This window comes from Neomonachus schauinslandi, chromosome 4 (assembly GCF_002201575.2).
Source record: "Neomonachus schauinslandi chromosome 4, ASM220157v2, whole genome shotgun sequence".
NCBI lineage: Eukaryota > Metazoa > Chordata > Mammalia > Carnivora > Phocidae > Neomonachus > Neomonachus schauinslandi.
The window spans coordinates 29,637,966-29,654,843 of NC_058406.1; the positions used below are offsets into that span (position 1 = coordinate 29,637,966).

Genomic DNA, 16,878 nt, shown 5'->3' on the forward strand with positions numbered 1-16,878 from the left:
ACCGACTTTACATTATCCACAGTAAATTTACTTACTGCTCAGTTCTAGCGTGAAGAGATAAGTAGTTTTAGAATTGCTGACTCGTGTTACTACAAAAAAACCAGACCTACTAACTGGAGTTCAACATTTATTTCTGGTTCCTTTTGTCTTTAACCTATAGTCCAAATACTGTGTTCAGAAAATACTTGTGTGTGTATGTGTGTGTTCTTCCCATCCTCCCCCTTCAGTGCTGTTTCATAGTTTATTCAACTAGTCTTTTATATGTGGGCATTTACGTTGTTTGCAGTATTTGCTTATTACAAACAAGAACGTCTTTCTAATTTCTTTGTTCAATTCTGTCTCCATCTTTGTTGTGTATCTTGTTCCTGACAGCGCACCCAAGAGGATTTGCAGCAACTGAGGTCAGAGTTTGATGCCGTTTCCACGAAATGCAACAGCTTTCTGCATCAGTCTCCATCTGGTTCAAGTGTCCCAACTCTGCGCTCAGAACTCAATCTGCTGGTGGAAAAAATGGACCACGTGTATGGTCTGTCCACTGTCTATCTGAATAAGTGAGTAAGCTGAGGATTTGGATCCAAAGGACAGTGTTTTCACTGGGGTGAGAAGGGGAAATGCCTGGAGTGTTTCATGAACAATCCAGAGAGGTTGTAGGTCTTGAAGAGCATGTGCTCATGAAGAGAGACTTTGGCTTTACTTCCAGGCAACATCGAGTGGGTTCATTGGGGTGCAGCGAAGAAATGCCAGTGATACAGAAAGGGAGATGGATTTGCAGTGTTAGGACTATTTCGTACCTCATTTCTGTTTGTTTAGATACCTCTGAAAAAAGAAAAAGGGACGCTAAAGAATAAAAATAAAAATTTTCAGTTGAACTAAATATAATCTTTGAAGGTTTTCCCTCTCCCCACCATGACCGTGAATGAGGGGTCACTGATCTTAGACTTTTCGTAGTGTTGAGTGGGTTTCTGGCCTCATGTTGTTTCTCCTATGAGTCCACCACATGTGTATGTGTGTCCCAGTATCACTAAGAACTTTATTTTGAATTGGTTTAAATTGGCAACACGTATGCCATGCTTTCTTGTTTTTATGAAACCCTGTCATCATCTAGTAATGGTAAAACTGATTTTAGCAGTTACATTTGGGAACCTCCCTGTAGCACTCCAATTCTGTGGCTCAGCTCTTAAAATGTGTGTGTTAACGTAGGTGATTTTACCCTCATAGGCTAAAGACAATCGATGTTATAGTGCGTAGCATCCAGGACGCTGAACTCTTGGTCAAAGGTTATGAAATCAAGCTGAGTCAAGAAGAAGCAGTACCAGCAGATCTCTCAGTTCTGGAGTCCCATCGGTCTACGTTACGGGTTGGTTGCTCTGAGTTTCTGAATTTCGTAGGAGCTTGATTTAACATATCCATTGCTTTGGGTTAGCAGAGAAATGCAATTTTGGATGGCATGACAGTGTTTTAAGTTTGCATTTGAACTAGGCAGAATATCATATTTAATATATTTTAACGTGGATTCAAAGAAGCTGGGACTGAGAAATATGTCTAGCTGGAAAGGGAAAGTAGAGGACTATGCCTTTCTATTTATTTTCTCCCTTTTCTCCCCAGTAAAATCATAGCTAAATCAGATACAATCATGGTGGTACTGTAAGTTTGTAAATCACCTAGCTATTATCTCATTGATTCTCACAGAACTGTGAGGTGGATAGGGAAGAGATTTTTTTTTTTTTGTATGTATTATTTATTTTATTTTATTTTTATTTTTATTTTTTTTATTTTTTTTATTTTTTTATTCTTATGTTAATCCCCATACATTACATCATTAGTTTTAGATGGGAAGAGATTTTAATCTCCATTCACAGATGAGCACACTGAGATTCAGATTGGCTAAACAATTTATCTTGGTTTCATAGCTTATAAGTGGGAGAGCCAGGTTTCATCTTTGCACATTTCTCTGTACTGTACCGCCTGTCCTTGGCCTCCCAGTCAGCATTGTGGAGGTGTTTCTCGCACAAACACTAGAAGGTCTAGCTTCTGAATTCCAGATATAATGTGGAGCCAGCTATAAACATGTCCTTTTTAGCATGGAACATATTTAACCTGTACCTGTGTTTATATAGCATTGGCTTAGTGATGTGAAAGACAAGAGTTCAGTGTTTTCAGTCCTGGATGAGGAAATTGCCAAGGCCAAGCGAGTGGCAGAGCAGCTGAGTCGTCTGACCCCAGAGCGAAACCTGGATTTGGAGCGCTACCAGGACAAAGGCTCCCAGCTGCAGGACCGTTGGCACCGGGTCATTGTCCAGCTGGAGACCCGGTGAGTGGCGGCCTCACCCTTTTTCCGTATTCAGGGACTAGGTTTTAAACAGAAATTGAATTATATCTGTGTATTCTTATTTAAAGGCAGGAAGTGATAGACAAGGGTACAAAGTGAGTGACAATATGAATTCTGGATGAGAGAAGGGACAGAAAATTGGCACCACCAACACCAAAGCAGACCTGAGGCTTGCTTTTGGATCAGCAGGGATGGTCCTGTTAGCTATGCTTCTCCTGTTCTAGTTTTTATCTAGTTAAGCCATGATACCAAGGAATCCAACTGTGAGCCATTTTTCATAGTGTAGCTTTGCAGAATTTCTACCACTTTCATTTGCTAATTCAGCGGTTTTTACTTCTGTTACTTGAACTCCCTCTTCTGATGTCTGATTTGAATAGGAAAGATAGAAAATGACCTTTCTGAGGCTAGGCTGGGTAGGCAAATATATAGAGAGAGGAGTTCTAGCAACTCCTAAGTTTGGATTGATTCTCTATAATTGAATTACTATCCCAAGTCTAGCTAGACTAACGAAAGTGATATAAGAAACTATTACCGAAGTTAACAGAAAATAACTACTACTTTAACCCAAAATATCACAGCGCTCCCTAAATCATAACTGGGGTACTCTGTCATCAGGAAACCAAAGTATACAGCCAGTACTACCTTATTGACAACCTGGGTGATCCTTGGCAACCTAGGTAAAAATTTGACAAGGATCATCATGGGATGCTCGCTCCCAGGCAGTGTCCAAGGCTAGCTTGCACAACTGGTTTCTACTCACCTTCACCCCACAGGGCACTGGGTACAAGCATAGGTCTTGGCATGGCACTGCCCTTCCACAGAAAAAAGATGTATCCTCTGTGATCAAGCCCAGCTAGAGAAAGGGACTAAGGAGGGAATTGCGCCATTTATTTTATTGTTTGTGCCAAGGTATCTGATGGCAGTTTCTTTTCCTTTGCTCCTCCAGCCAATCTGAGCTAGAAAGTATCCAGGAAGTTCTGGGAGATTACAGAGCCTGCCATGGAACTCTCATCAAATGGATTGAGGAAACCACTGCCCAGCAGGAAATGATGAAGCCAGGCCAGGCAGAGGATAGCAGAGTGCTGTCGGAGCAGCTCAGCCAGCAGACGGTGGGTGTGACAGCAGCGTGGTGAAAGTTGGCGGGAGGGCATGGGGCTTAATTCATCATAAAAGAAGATGATGGACTAGCTATTAAGCTTCCCCCAAATGGTAAGACATTCTGAGCCTCCTCTTCTGAAAAGAGTTCAAGCAGAATGGTCTCAAGATGATACGGGTTTTGCATTTAGGCCAGACAGACTCGTAAGTCCCTTCCAATCCCGAGTTGTAGTGACTGTATATTGAAACCATAGGTGGACAGATTAAAATGATCTTGTTTCATTTTGTTTCTTGATACTGCATGTGATCTTACTAGGATTAGAAGCCAGGGCATTAAAAACCAGGAAAGATGTGAATGGACAAAAATTATTTGAAGTGGTTTTTACTTGTTAGCATTTTGGGGATTTTTGTGTGTGTGTGTGTGTGTGTGTGTGGCTTGTTTTGTGTAGCATTACAGTTTAGAGTATGAAGTCTGGTGTTAGATTGCTTGGATTCCAGTCCTGGCTCACTCACTCACTATGAGACCTTGACCAAATTACTTAACCTCTCAGTATTCTACTTCCTCATCAATAAAATGGGTATATTACATTATTTGTTCAACCTCCCTCACTCATAAGGTTATTATTGTTGAGGTCAAATGAAGTGACACATGTAAAATATGCAGAACGGTGGTTTCTGAAGTGTGGACTCCAGACTAGTAGCATCAGCATCACCTGGGAGTTTGTTCGAAATGCAAGTTCTCAGCCCTACCCAAACCTACCGAATCAGAAACTCCGGAGGTGTGGGGCCCAGCAGTCTGTATTTTATTCAGCCTCGCAGGTGATTCTGATGTAGCTAAGATTTGAATACTGCCTTAGAATATAATAAATGCTCAGCAGTTTTGACGACAGTAGGGACAATGATAATGTTGTTGTGATACTTTGGTTTCTAGGATCTGTTTGCAGAAATCGAGAAGAATCAGACAAAGCTGGACCAGTGTCAAAAATTTTCTCAGCAATACTCCACTATTGTAAAGGTAACTCTAGCATATCCCCAAAGGCACATAAAGGATCTCCAGCATGGGAAGATCTTCCTTGTCACTGTAGGTTTTGTTTCTGGACAAATAAGTGCTTCTACTAGAGGCTGGCCCCATCTTCTAGTTAATGCAGATGTGTACTCTTCATGGCCCTACATTTGGGAATGCTCAGAGTGGTACCAGACATCAGCTCTGATTCAAGGAGTCACCCTTTGGATGATCCACAGGTTTTTTAAACTTGCCATATCAGAAACAGAATGTATTGGATTTCCTCTCAAATATACTTCTCATTGTCTTGCCTATTCCAGGAAATAGTGTCCCATTTTCCTACTTGCTGAAGCAAAAAACCCGAGAGTCATCCTTAATTCTTCTCTTTGCCATAAACTTTATGTTCAGTCTGTGAACATCTTGGCTCCATCTTCCAATATGTCCTTGGTCTGTCTTTTGTAAGCCACCCACCTGCCCCCATTTCCCTGTTTTCCACCTAAGTAAGGAATCTTCCATAGACTATTCTAATACCTCTGAGCTGATCTCTTGCTTCTACTCCTGTCCCACAGGCTATTTTCCCACACAGTAGCCAGATTCACCTTTTTAGAATATACTGCGTGTCACTGATTCTCAGACATCATTTTATATACTACCAAAAAAGAGGAAACTCTGCCAATTATGCAAATACTATTGATTGTAAGACTTATTCTAGTTTTAGAGAGCCTAAAATGTGGAGGAAATATGCATCTCATAATAGCTGAAATACGGTAAATTGAATCATGTCACTCTTCTGCTCAGAACTGTTCAGTGACTTCATATCCTATTCATAATAAAATTCTAAAGCTGTTTATGGCTTATGAGGCCCTGCATGATCTGGTCCCCCCTCCCTGTTTATCTGATAACATCTTTAAATAAAAATGACCTGAGATGATTATTTATTGTGTTCCTTCCTGTTAGAATGTAAGTTCCAAGGGAGCAAGGTTTTTTTCTAACTTTTTCTCCACTATATGTAGAGCACTCAGAACAATGACAGGTACATAGTAGATGCTCAACAAATACTTTTTGAATGAATGCATTTCTTTAGTTAATAACAGAAGACTTGGTATCACGAAGAATTGAGTTCAAATCCTAGCTTCACCACTTTCCAGGCTTAGGACTTTGAGCAGGTTTCTTAGCCTCTCAGAGTGTCTGTTGCTATATCTACAAAATGGGAACAGTAACTACCTCACTGAGTGATTGTCAAAATTACATGAGATAATGTATACATAGAACATTGCGTCAAACAAAATACATTCAGTAAATGGTAGCATCTGCTATTATTATTATTACTTTTTTATTACTACTGCTGTTTTTTAATTTTTTTTTTTTAAAGATTCCATTTATTTATTTGAGAGAGAGAGAGGGAGGGAGTGAGTGAGAGAGCACGAGGGGGGGGGAGGGACAAAGGGAGAGGGAAAAGCAGACTCCCCTGCTGAATAGGGAGCCCGATGTGGGGCTCGATCCCAGGACTCTGGGATCATGACCTGAGCCAAAGGCAGACACGTACCAACTGAGCCACCCAGGCCTCCCAGGGAGAGGGAGTTTTAAGCAGACTCCACACTGAGCACAGAGCCCGATGTAGGGCTCACTCTCACGACCCCGAGATCACTACCTAAGCTGAAACCAAGAGTCGGACACTTAACCGACTGAGCCACCCAGGTGCCCCACTACTACTATTTTTTTTATAGGCTGCTTAAGGAACTCATTGTGTTTTTTTCCTTCTGCCTAGAGTTTTCTAAGTAGACAACAGAAAGCAAGACATTTTAGGCAAAGAGAACTGCATAATCAAAGGCACAGAGGAATGGAAATATAATGATCATATGAGGAAATAGCAGATATGCTGGCGTAGCTAGAAGGTGTATGATACATAAGAAGCAGTGACTGTGGAAAAGGAGAAGGGGAGGTTGAGGCCCACCTATGAAAGGCTATGTCCAGGTCTCTTCACTTTACCTTCTATTGTTCCTCAACATGGGGTGTTAGAACTAGGAGCATCAGAATCATCTGGGAGCTTGTCAGAAATGCAGAATCTTCCACCTGCCAAATCAGAATTTCAATTTCAGTAAGATCCCCAGATGATTTGTGTGCATGTTGGTATTTGAGAAGCTCTGCTCTAGATCTTTGTAAGCTTTCAAACAGAGGAACAAAGTGGTCATCTTTGTGTTTTAGAAAAGTTATTCTCGTGGCAGGATAGAAAATAAATTAGGAAGAGAACAAAGCAGGAGAGTAGTAAGAGGCTCTTGGGCCCGTCCACATGGGCATGAAGAGGGCCTGGCCCAGGGGGGCAGTCTCAGGATTACAGAGGGAGTGTTAGCATAGCACGGGAACATGAGACAAGCACTGGTTTAGGATGACTCTGTTGCTCCCCCACCGACTAATTAGGGAAAAGCACTTCCTGTCTCTGGGCTTCAGTTTCCCAATGGATGAGATGAAAAGGATGGTCAGCAAACAGCAAAGTGCAGACTCAAGACTCAGCAAACTATGACCCACAGGCTTAACTGAGCCCACATACCTGTTTTTCCATGGCCCATGAGAAATGGCTTAAAAAAAAAAAAAAGTCAAAAGAAGAAGAACACTTCATGACACACGAAAATTCTATGAACTTCAACTTTCAGTGTCCATACATGACGTTGTATCATAACACAGCCTTACCCTTTCATTTACTGATTATCTCCAGCTTCTTTTACTTACAAAGGTAGAGTTGAGCAGCTATGACAGATCGTATAGCCTGATAGTTTCCATCTGACCCTTTAAGGAAAAAGTTTGCTAACCACTGGTTTAAATGAACCCCAAAATGCTTTCCAGCAATGAAGTACTATGATTCTGTTGCGTGAGTTACCTGAGTTAACGGGAGCTGTAAAGCCCTATGTAAATGTAGTGAACTTTCTTCCTCCCCCAGGACTATGAATTGCAACTGATGACGTACAAGGCCTTTGTGGAATCACAGCAGAAATCCCCTGGCAAGCGCCGTCGGATGCTTTCCTCCTCAGATGCCATCACGCAAGAGGTGAAAGGGCGGGGAAAGGTCACGCCACTCTCTTCCCTTAAAGAAAGATTTGTTTGTCGGGGCCCTGACAGTTTGATTTAGGGCTCACCTTTCTGTGGAGCATGTGATTTCATGAAAACTTTCTCTTATTTTCAACTATTTAAATATACTTTTCTGGCAGATAATTTATCTAAATTGTTTTTTTGTTACTGTTGTTTTTTGTTTGTTTGTCTTTTTGAACCATAGTTCATGGACTTAAGAACTCGCTACACAGCGCTGGTGACCTTAACCACCCAGCATGTAAAATACATCAGTGATGCACTCCGGCGACTGGAGGAGGAGGAGGTGAGGACAGCTGGGTCCTAAATTATTTTGAAAATAGAATTAAAAATCCCGGGTCTCATCTATCAAAATTTAAAGCGCGCACACAGCCACTTCTCCTTAGTCACGGTAGTTGTGTTCTGTGACGCTGCTCTGCACGCTGCGCTAGGGAATGCTGGGCTCTTGCACTTAGGGGGAAATACAGGGCTAGGTTCCTGTAAGCCTCTGGTCACACATTTCTGTCAACAAATAACACATAATCTTTTTATATTTAATATACTCTGTTGATTCAGGCCAAGAGCACTCTAACTCACACCTGAATGAAGTTAATTTGACATACATTTTCTCTGTAAGGCACGTCACAGCCTTCTTATGCTTAGGAACATAAGACAGCACTTCAAAACTATGGTTAGGTCTATTTTAAACAGTGAAATCACCAACAAAAATTGTGAAAAACATGGCACTAAATAGACTGTGAAAAGGACACTTGCTGGGGGGGGGGGATGGGTTGGCCTGGTGATGGGTATTAAGGAGGGCACGTTCTGCATGGAGCACTGAGTGTTATACGTAAACAATGAATCATGGAACACTACATCAAAAACTAATGATGTAATGTATGGTGATTAACATAACATAAAAATAATTTTAAAGGGGCGCCTGCGTGGCTCAGTTGGTTAAGCGACTGCCTTCGGCTCAGGTCATGATCCTGGAGTCCCAGGATCCAGTCCCGCATCGGGCTCCCTGCTCGGCAGGGAGTCTGCTTCTCCCTCTGACCCTCCTCCCTCTCATGCTCTCTGTCTCTCATTCTCTCTGTCTCAAATAAATAAATAAAATCTCTAAAAAAAAAAAAAAAAAAAAAAAAATAATTTTAAAAAAAGGGACACTTGTTAAGAGCTGTATAAGAGCTGAAACAAGAAGGTAGAGTGTCCCCTTGTTCTACCTCAGCTGGGAACATCGGGCATATTTGGGAATGACTGCGAAAATGCCACCAGTATTGATTTGGGGCTTATAAATAAATTCTAGTGAGCAGACAAATTCACAAAAATGGAATTCATGAATAATGGGGATTAATTCTATTATGTCCAACAATCCCACCTTCAAGTATCTTCATTATAGAAATATTGTAAGTGTGAAGAAAGGAAACATGAGCAAAGATCCTTAATAAAACATAATTTATTAAAGAGAAATACTGAAAACATACAAATTCCATACAATGGAATGCTATGAAACTGTTAAAAACAATGAAATAGGTTTATTATATATTGTGTTCTTATAATAAAATAAGCTAGAGAAAAGAAGATTTTAAGAATACCATGAGGAAGAAAAAATGCATTCACAGTGTTGTACTGTATTTATTGAAAAAAACTCATGTGTGAGTGGAGCTGAGCAGTTCAAACCCCACTGTTCAAAGATTAGCGGTACACCAAATTTCTGGGGAAATAAGATTAAAGGGACATACATTACGCATTTCAGATTATTTGAATTTGTTGTAATGAGTATATAATCTTTTTGTAATTCTAAAAAATTTCTGTCTTTTCAAAAAAGTTTCTGCAAGTTCACCTACTTCTATAAAAGAAATGCTGTTGGAAACATTAACTCACACCAATTTTTGTCTATGTGAATTAGCAAAAAACTTTATGTCAATAGCTACCTCACTTAGTCTCTGTAGATTTCACTCTCTTTACCTGTACATCTAAGAATCATGAAAATACGATGGTATACATAAAGGGTTTTTAAAAATCAGTAAATAAAAAAATAAATAAAAATCAGTAAATAATTACTGAACATCCTTCATATATTAAAAAAAGTTCTTTTTTTTTTTTTAGAAAGGTGCTAACCTAGATCTGATGAATTTAGCTACTAGTATCATACAGTTAGATACCTGTGAACAATGCTCTAAACTGGGTAAATTATATTTATTTTGGGGTTATTTTAGCTTCCTATTGATTTAGATAACTTTCATATCTTTATTTTAGGAAATCAGAAGTCAAGCCAGTTTAATAAGGCATTGACCAAGATACTGATTTTCTAATTCCTATTCTAGAAAGTTGTAGAAGAGGAAAAACAGGAGCATGTGGAGAAAGTTAAAGAACTTTTGGGCTGGGTATCTACCCTGGCAAGGAACACACAAAGCAAAGCTACCTCATCCCAGACCAAAGAATCAACAGACATTGAAAAAGCTATTTTAGATCAGCAGGTAAGTAGAAGGTCCATCTGTCTCTTGTTGGGTAGAATAATATGTAATAACGCATTAGGTGGGAATAAAACAGATCACTCCAGGAATGATTATCTCAATAAATGTTAACTCCCAGGACTTAAAGAAACTTAAGAAGTCATCTTATTTGTACTTCTGCCTTCTTAATCAATCAACTTTTTATAGTTCATTAGTAATAATAATCTGACCTAAGCTAAGTTTTTCCCTAGGATTTTTAACACATTATTTCAAATAATTTTGATTCTTTAATTTCTTGGGTTCTGAAGCTATACTCTGTTTCTATCATATAGGTTCTGGCAGAGGAGCTGACAACCAAGAGGGAACAAGTCTCTGAGGCCATTAAAACTTCGCAGATCTTCTTGGCCAAGCATGGTCATAAGTGAGTATTAAATGAGAGTTTATGGCACATCTAGGGGACTGAATCTACCTGACGAAAACTTAGGGTCATGGTTAGAGTTCAGGGCTGCAAGAGCCAGATTATGAAGAGCCTGTAATTCATGCCGAAGAGTTTGCATTTTACCTTGTCGGCTATGGGGAAGGGTCTTATTCGTGATTGGATTTTGTTGATGAAGGTTTCTAGAACAGTTTTACGGATAATAGATTTTCATGGGGACAGAGTGGAGGCCTGAGAGACCAATAAGGAGGCTGTTGTGATGATACAGGTGAGAAATGATAAGGGTGGAGAAGGGCAAAGGTTCAAAAGATACTAAGGATGATGAACTTATAGTGTTTGGTGACAAATGAAAATAGTGAGCTATAACCTCCAAGTTTCTGGCTTAGGCCCCTGAGTGTATGGTGATGTCACTAACCAAGATAGGGAATATAAAAGCAGGTACGAATTGAGGGAGAAGAAGGCAGCTTTGGTTTTAGACATTATGAATGTGAAGAACCTAGAGGACATCAGAGTGGAAATACTTAGAATGTATTAAGAAGTACCTAATACATTAATTTATGCCTTAACATAGTTTCCCTAAAGTTGTCCAATGGGTAACTGTGTATGTAAATTTAGAATTAATGAGAGAAGTCTAAAGTGATATAGATCTGAGTCATCAGCATAGTAAAAACCATAAGTGGATTAGCTTCCAAGGGTTCAAGGACTCCTCTGTGCTCCTCAGCCTGTAAAGGAAGCCTTACACAAGTACAGGGAAAACTATGAGCGATACCTTAGAACCCAAGAGAGAACAGAATTCTAAAAAGAAGAAAGTAGTCAGAAGTCAAGCAAGATTGAGACTGAGAAGTTTCTATTAAATTTGGCAAATTGGAAGTTTTTGGTGACTGGTGAAAATTAGGTTATGATGTCAGATTGAGTATGATGGGGAGTGGGGAGCACATGAGGTGAGGAAGGTAGTGATAGCAAAATTAGATTATTCTTTCAAGAAGCCTGGCCGTAGGAAAGGACAGAAATAATACAGTAAATAATTAAAGTGGAGTATATGATCAAGAAAGGTTTGTTTGGGGGCGCCTGGGTAGCTCAGTCAGTTAATTGTTCTGATTCTTGATCTCAGCTCAGGTCATGAGTTCAAGCCCCTCATTGGGCTCTGTGCTGGGTGTGGAATCCTCTTAAATTAAAAAAAAAAAAAAGAAGAAGAAGAAGACTTGTTTTCTTAAAAGATCAGAGGGACTTAGCTGTGTTTATGGACTGAATCTCAAGGACCAAAAGGAAAAAGAGATAAACTGAAGTAATAGGAGAGAGGTCCTGGAAGATGCAGGAAAGGATAAAATTCATCAATGAGTGGAAAGTACAACCATAGACCAGAGCCAAGACAACTTTTCCTCTAAGGTTTGAGGAAAAGGAGATTAGGAAAGGTGTGGACAGAGGTAAATATGCCAGGAGTGAAGCCAGAAGGTGAGAGAATTCATGCCCATTGGTCTGCATTTCCTCTTTGAAATAGGCAGAGATGTTGTTTGCTGTGAGTTAGGGGAGCTGAGGGCAAGGGAATTAGAATTGATTAGAGCCTCTAAGAGAGTTGTCAGGAAGCTCTGAGGTCTAGTAGAAGCTGGGAACCAGTAAGATCTCCTCCACAGGGGACCCCCCTCCCGACACACACACACACACACACACACGATATACGTCACCTGCAGGCAGGAGCAGAGAAATCCTGTGGTTCGATTGATATGGGGCAGGAGTTTCATCAGATTAGCAAGGACAGAGTTCAAGGACAATAGGAGGGACCTGACTAAGATGATGGATTGTGGAGTCTGAAGTCCAAAGAGAGGATCCTAGGGAGGATTGATTAAGATTAAGAAAAAATGGGGGAGTTAGGAAGGCTTGGGAAAGCTCAGTAAGCTGATGGGTAGTTATAATATGAATCACAGGATTCATTCTCAAGAACAATATAGAATGAGATAAGAAAGTTGTAAAATTCACCAGATTCAAGATCATGGTTACCTCTAGGGAGAAAAGTAAAAAAGAACGGGGTTCATTACAAATGGACATTGGACTTTGAATATATCTGTAATGTCTTATTTCTATGGAAAGGTTCTAAAGTTGGGGCACTTGGCCAAAGATACAAAGGTGGTGATCCGAAGGGGCACCTGCACCCCAGTGTTTATAGCAGCAATGTCCACAATAGCCAAACTATGGAAAGAGCCCAAATGTCCATCAACAGATGAATGGATAAAGAAGATGTGGTATATATATATATACACACACACAATGGAATATTATGCAGCCATCAAAAATTTGAAATCTTGCCATTTGCAGTGACATGGATGGAACTAGAGGGTATCATGCTAAGTGAAATAAGTCAGAGAAAGACAATTATCATATGATCTCACTGATATGTGGAATTTAAGAAACAAGGCAGAGGATCATAGGGGAAGAGAGGAAAAAATGAAACAAGATGAAACCAGAGAGGGAGACAAACCATAAGAGACTCTTAATCTTAGGAAACAAACTGAGGGCTACTGGATAAGAGGGGGGTGGGGGGATGGGGTAACTGGGTGATGGACATTGGGGAGGGTATGTGTTGTAATGAGCGCTGTGTATTATATAAGACAGATGAATCATAGACCTGTATCCCTGAAACAAATAATATGTTATATGTTAATAAAAAATAAATAATTAAATAAAAAATAAATAAAGTTGGGGCACTTGGGTGGATCAGTCAGTTGAGGGTCCAACTCTTGGTTTCGGCTCAGGTCATAATCTCAGGGTCGTGAAATAGAGCCCTACATCGGGCTCCATGCTTAGCAGGGAGTCTGCTTGAGATTCTCGCTCTGCTTCTCCTTCTGTCCCTCCTCCCTGCTCTCTCTCTCAAAAAATCTTTAAAAAAAAGAAAAGCATCTAGGGGTGCTTGGGTGGCTCAATTGGTTAGGCGTCTGCCTTTGGCTCAGGTCATGATCCCGGGGTACTGGGATTGGGCCTCACATCAGACTCCTTACTTCTTGTGAAGCCTACTTCTCTCTTTCCCTCTGCCCCTCCCTCCCCCCTGCTCATGCTCTCTCTCTCTGTCTCACTCTCTCTCTGTCTCAAATAAATAAAATTAAAAAAAAGAAAAGGATCTAAAGTAAATCTGGTACAGTATCAAAATTTGGTAAAGCTGAATAGTTGGATAGTGAGTAAATGAGAGTTCATTTATTTTTCTCTTTTGTCTGTTTAAAATATTTTATTTTGAAAAGAGAAGCAGTATAAAAGAAAGGAAACACAACTGGAAAGATAGGGTTATAATCAGAAGTTACTATGAGACAGTAGATTCTTGAAGTTTAAAAGTTCAGAGGTAGAATAATTTTAGATGATGGCAGGATCAGAGTTTGCTGTGTGTGGGTGCAGTTCAAGTGGAGTAGAGGCCGTTTGGATCAGAGCTGTTTGCATTGAGAAGGTTGCAGGACTAGAGCATAGGCTGTTAGACAGTTGGTGACATGAACATTGACATCACCAAGAACCATGACTTGATTTGAGATAGACAGGAATATGAGCCAGAAGCCAAAGTGTTCAGTGAATATGGAAGAGTGACCAGATGATCCATAGTTAACAGTGACAAAGAAGAATACCATCCAAGATGGAGAAGTCATGATTTTGAAGCAATAGAGGACAGTTGGGAGAAAGGTTTTTCTCTAAAAGAGCTTCAATGTTCCATCTTCCAGGCTCTCAGGAAAAGAGAAGGAACAAATATCTGAGCAGATGAATGCCCTGAATAAGGCTTACCATGACCTTTGTGATGGTTCAGCAAACCAGCTTCAGCAACTTCAGAGCCAGTTGGCCCAGCAGACAGAACAAAAGGTACTTTTAGTTTCTTTCTCCAAATGGGAAGAGTACCTTTCAAATGGTATGAAAGCAGCTTTGCTGTTTGAGAATCATGTTCACTAGCTTTCCATGACCATTGTGACTTAATTTTTAACCTCACCATAGCAGCCATTTGTCTTGTGTTTCTCTACTGGGGTTCCATGATGTATTGGTCAGTCAAGAATACTAGAAGGCACTCATGGCCAACCCTGTAGACCCTGGTTCACCATTTCTGTTGCCTGGCATTTTGTGGCAGACCACAATTGAGGAGAACATAAATCCTGTATTATATCTGATCACAGGGCAGCAAGAGTACTCCTTCATGGCATTGTCACTCAAAAGTTGATAGCCAAAAGTTCTGAATATTGGGAAGAAAAAGCCGTGTCCTCTTCCGCCACACTTTTTTTCATATCTACTAAATAATGAGAAATGTTCATTTCCAAGCCAACTGGTGGATTAGCTGTACTGACTGAGACGCTGGTTCCCCTTACCCATAGTCATCCCATCATGTGACATCTTTACCAATTCCCACTCATGTTCACTTCCTGGACCATATGAAAATTGTCAAGTTCCTCCTGGTTGTCCTCAGTTCTTCCTGGATACCTGTGTGTATATGTAAACTTACCATATTATATACATGTGTCTTTGGGATATATATGTGTGTTTGCCTGCTTATTTCCTATGTTGTGAAGCAATGGCCAACATATGTGGGGCAGGTCAAAATTTAAGGTCATGTGGCTATCAAATTTGGTCTAGATGATGCTCAAAATGATATTCAGACAAAACATGCTTTGACTCTGGTCCTTGGATATGAAATTGATGCATCAGGAGCTAGAGTTGTAAAGACCACAAGACAGAACCAACTATGATTTATTTGAGAATAGATTTCCAAAAAGAATGTGCTGGTTTAGCATTCTCTATGTAAGGTAGCCCACTTTTAATGGCTTATTGCTTCACCATAAAGGGAGTATGTGAAAAGTTTTAACAATTGCTTGCTGAGAACACCCAGTTCTCATTTTGAAAGGTTAAAAAGGGGGAGAGAAAAAAGAAAGCCAAGCTGCCAAGCACCACTACATTGAGCATGATGTGTCCCCTGTTACTGTTCGTGTGTTTCATGTGAAGTATTGTTCTGATTAACTGACATCCTTGCTTACAAGTTTCACTAACCCTTTGGAGTTTAAGCACAAATGCACAAAAGGGAAAAGAGGACGACCTGTTTGGGGTTCTTTTTTGCAAAAAAACAAACAGTCGCATGCTGGACGCTAACCCCAAGCTTACACTGTGTGTGCGATGCGGCTGAGCTGCTCCGTAAGGCTCTCTCTCTATCTGCCCAAGGCGTGCTGCGACTCTGGTAAGTAGAAGCCTTTTATGTTTCCCTTCCTACTCTCCCTCTGCCTTGCTCTGCTTGTTTAGGTCAGAATGCCCATGTTTGGTGGGACTGAACTGGATTTCTCTGGATTATTTCCCAGCTCAGTGCTTCCTGCCTGTCCTTCAATTAAGAGACTACTGGAAGGAACAGCATGTAGTCTTTTCTCTTTGTCTAGCAACTGGCCAGACTCCAGGTCTTTCTTCAATATCAGCATCTTTGAGACTCAAGGACTCTCAGAGAAGAAATTACAAGTTTTCAAAAGAATCTTTTCCTCTGTCGTCTTGTCTGCTTCTGAACCATCTTGACATGGATTTTGTAAAAGGGATTATTCATATATCTCAGAGGCCTATGCAGTGTGATTTTCCCTTCAGTCTGTAGACAGCTGGTAGACTCGTGTAACATATATTTGCTTTATACAAGTTGAACTACTTTCTAGGTCAGAACACAGGAGGGGGATAGGGAACAACACGTAATATTTTAAGTAGTGTGGAGAATTCTGTTACTCCGTTATTTGAACAAATACAGTGAGATAGGGATGTGAACCAATGTGTTCCCACATTTGCCCTCCATTCTTTGTCTCTTAAAGCGTGCAACTAATTGAATTTGAAATCCTCGATGTATGTCTTTAAAATCTAGGGGCAAGCAGCTTAAGGATTTTAAATGTTTCCTTACTATTTACCAATTTATTCATTAATTCAGCAAATGTTCCTAGACACTGAATGGGTAAAGTACCTGCTCTTACAGAGCTGACTCTCACTGAGACAGAATGAAATGCATTATTTAGGAGGCAGGGAAGTGATTGGCAGTTGCTACAACAACACGCTCCATGGATAAGTTCAAGAGTTAAATAAGGATCAGAAAGTAATACTGACCAAAGAGGGACAGACAAAATGATCTATAGAAAATAATGAACGTCAACAAAAAGAGGTAGGAACTTGAGAGTAATGAAAGTGTTTTAAGTGGCAAAACACTTGAATGAGTTAATTTCTGAATACCATCATTCTGTGATAAAAGGCTTCAAAATAGGAATTCTCCTAGGAGCTGTTTTTAGGTCTTTATGCAAGGGTAACTTTGGCAATGTATAAGATTTGCCTTATTTCCTGGACTTAGGACCTAACTCTTGTGTATGATGCAACTCTACTGACCCATCCTTCATGTTCTTCTGGATCTGATGGGGGAGGCAGTATAATAAGATTTAGAGTCAGACCTTGATTTGATTCTGGAACTCACTTATTTTTTGACCTTGGACGAGTTATAACCTCGCTGTGCCTCATTTTCTCATCTGCAAACTGAAGATTA

At 40.2% G+C, this 16,878-nt stretch overlaps 1 protein-coding gene across 2 annotated transcripts in view; it reads left to right on the plus strand.

The window, feature by feature from the left end:
* MACF1 (microtubule actin crosslinking factor 1) overlaps positions 1-16,878 on the plus strand; it is a 338,451-nt gene that overhangs the window by 196,430 nt on the left and 125,143 nt on the right. For both annotated transcript variants that reach the window (XM_044914486.1, XM_044914485.1), the window contains 10 exons: positions 373-551; positions 1,219-1,357; positions 2,118-2,311; positions 3,276-3,438; positions 4,356-4,439; positions 7,363-7,470; positions 7,696-7,794; positions 9,815-9,967; positions 10,276-10,364; positions 14,072-14,207. In XM_044914486.1, the coding sequence (XP_044770421.1) occupies positions 373-551; positions 1,219-1,357; positions 2,118-2,311; positions 3,276-3,438; positions 4,356-4,439; positions 7,363-7,470; positions 7,696-7,794; positions 9,815-9,967; positions 10,276-10,364; positions 14,072-14,207 (1,344 nt within the window). The remainder of the gene's footprint in view (positions 1-372; positions 552-1,218; positions 1,358-2,117; positions 2,312-3,275; positions 3,439-4,355; positions 4,440-7,362; positions 7,471-7,695; positions 7,795-9,814; positions 9,968-10,275; positions 10,365-14,071; positions 14,208-16,878) is intronic.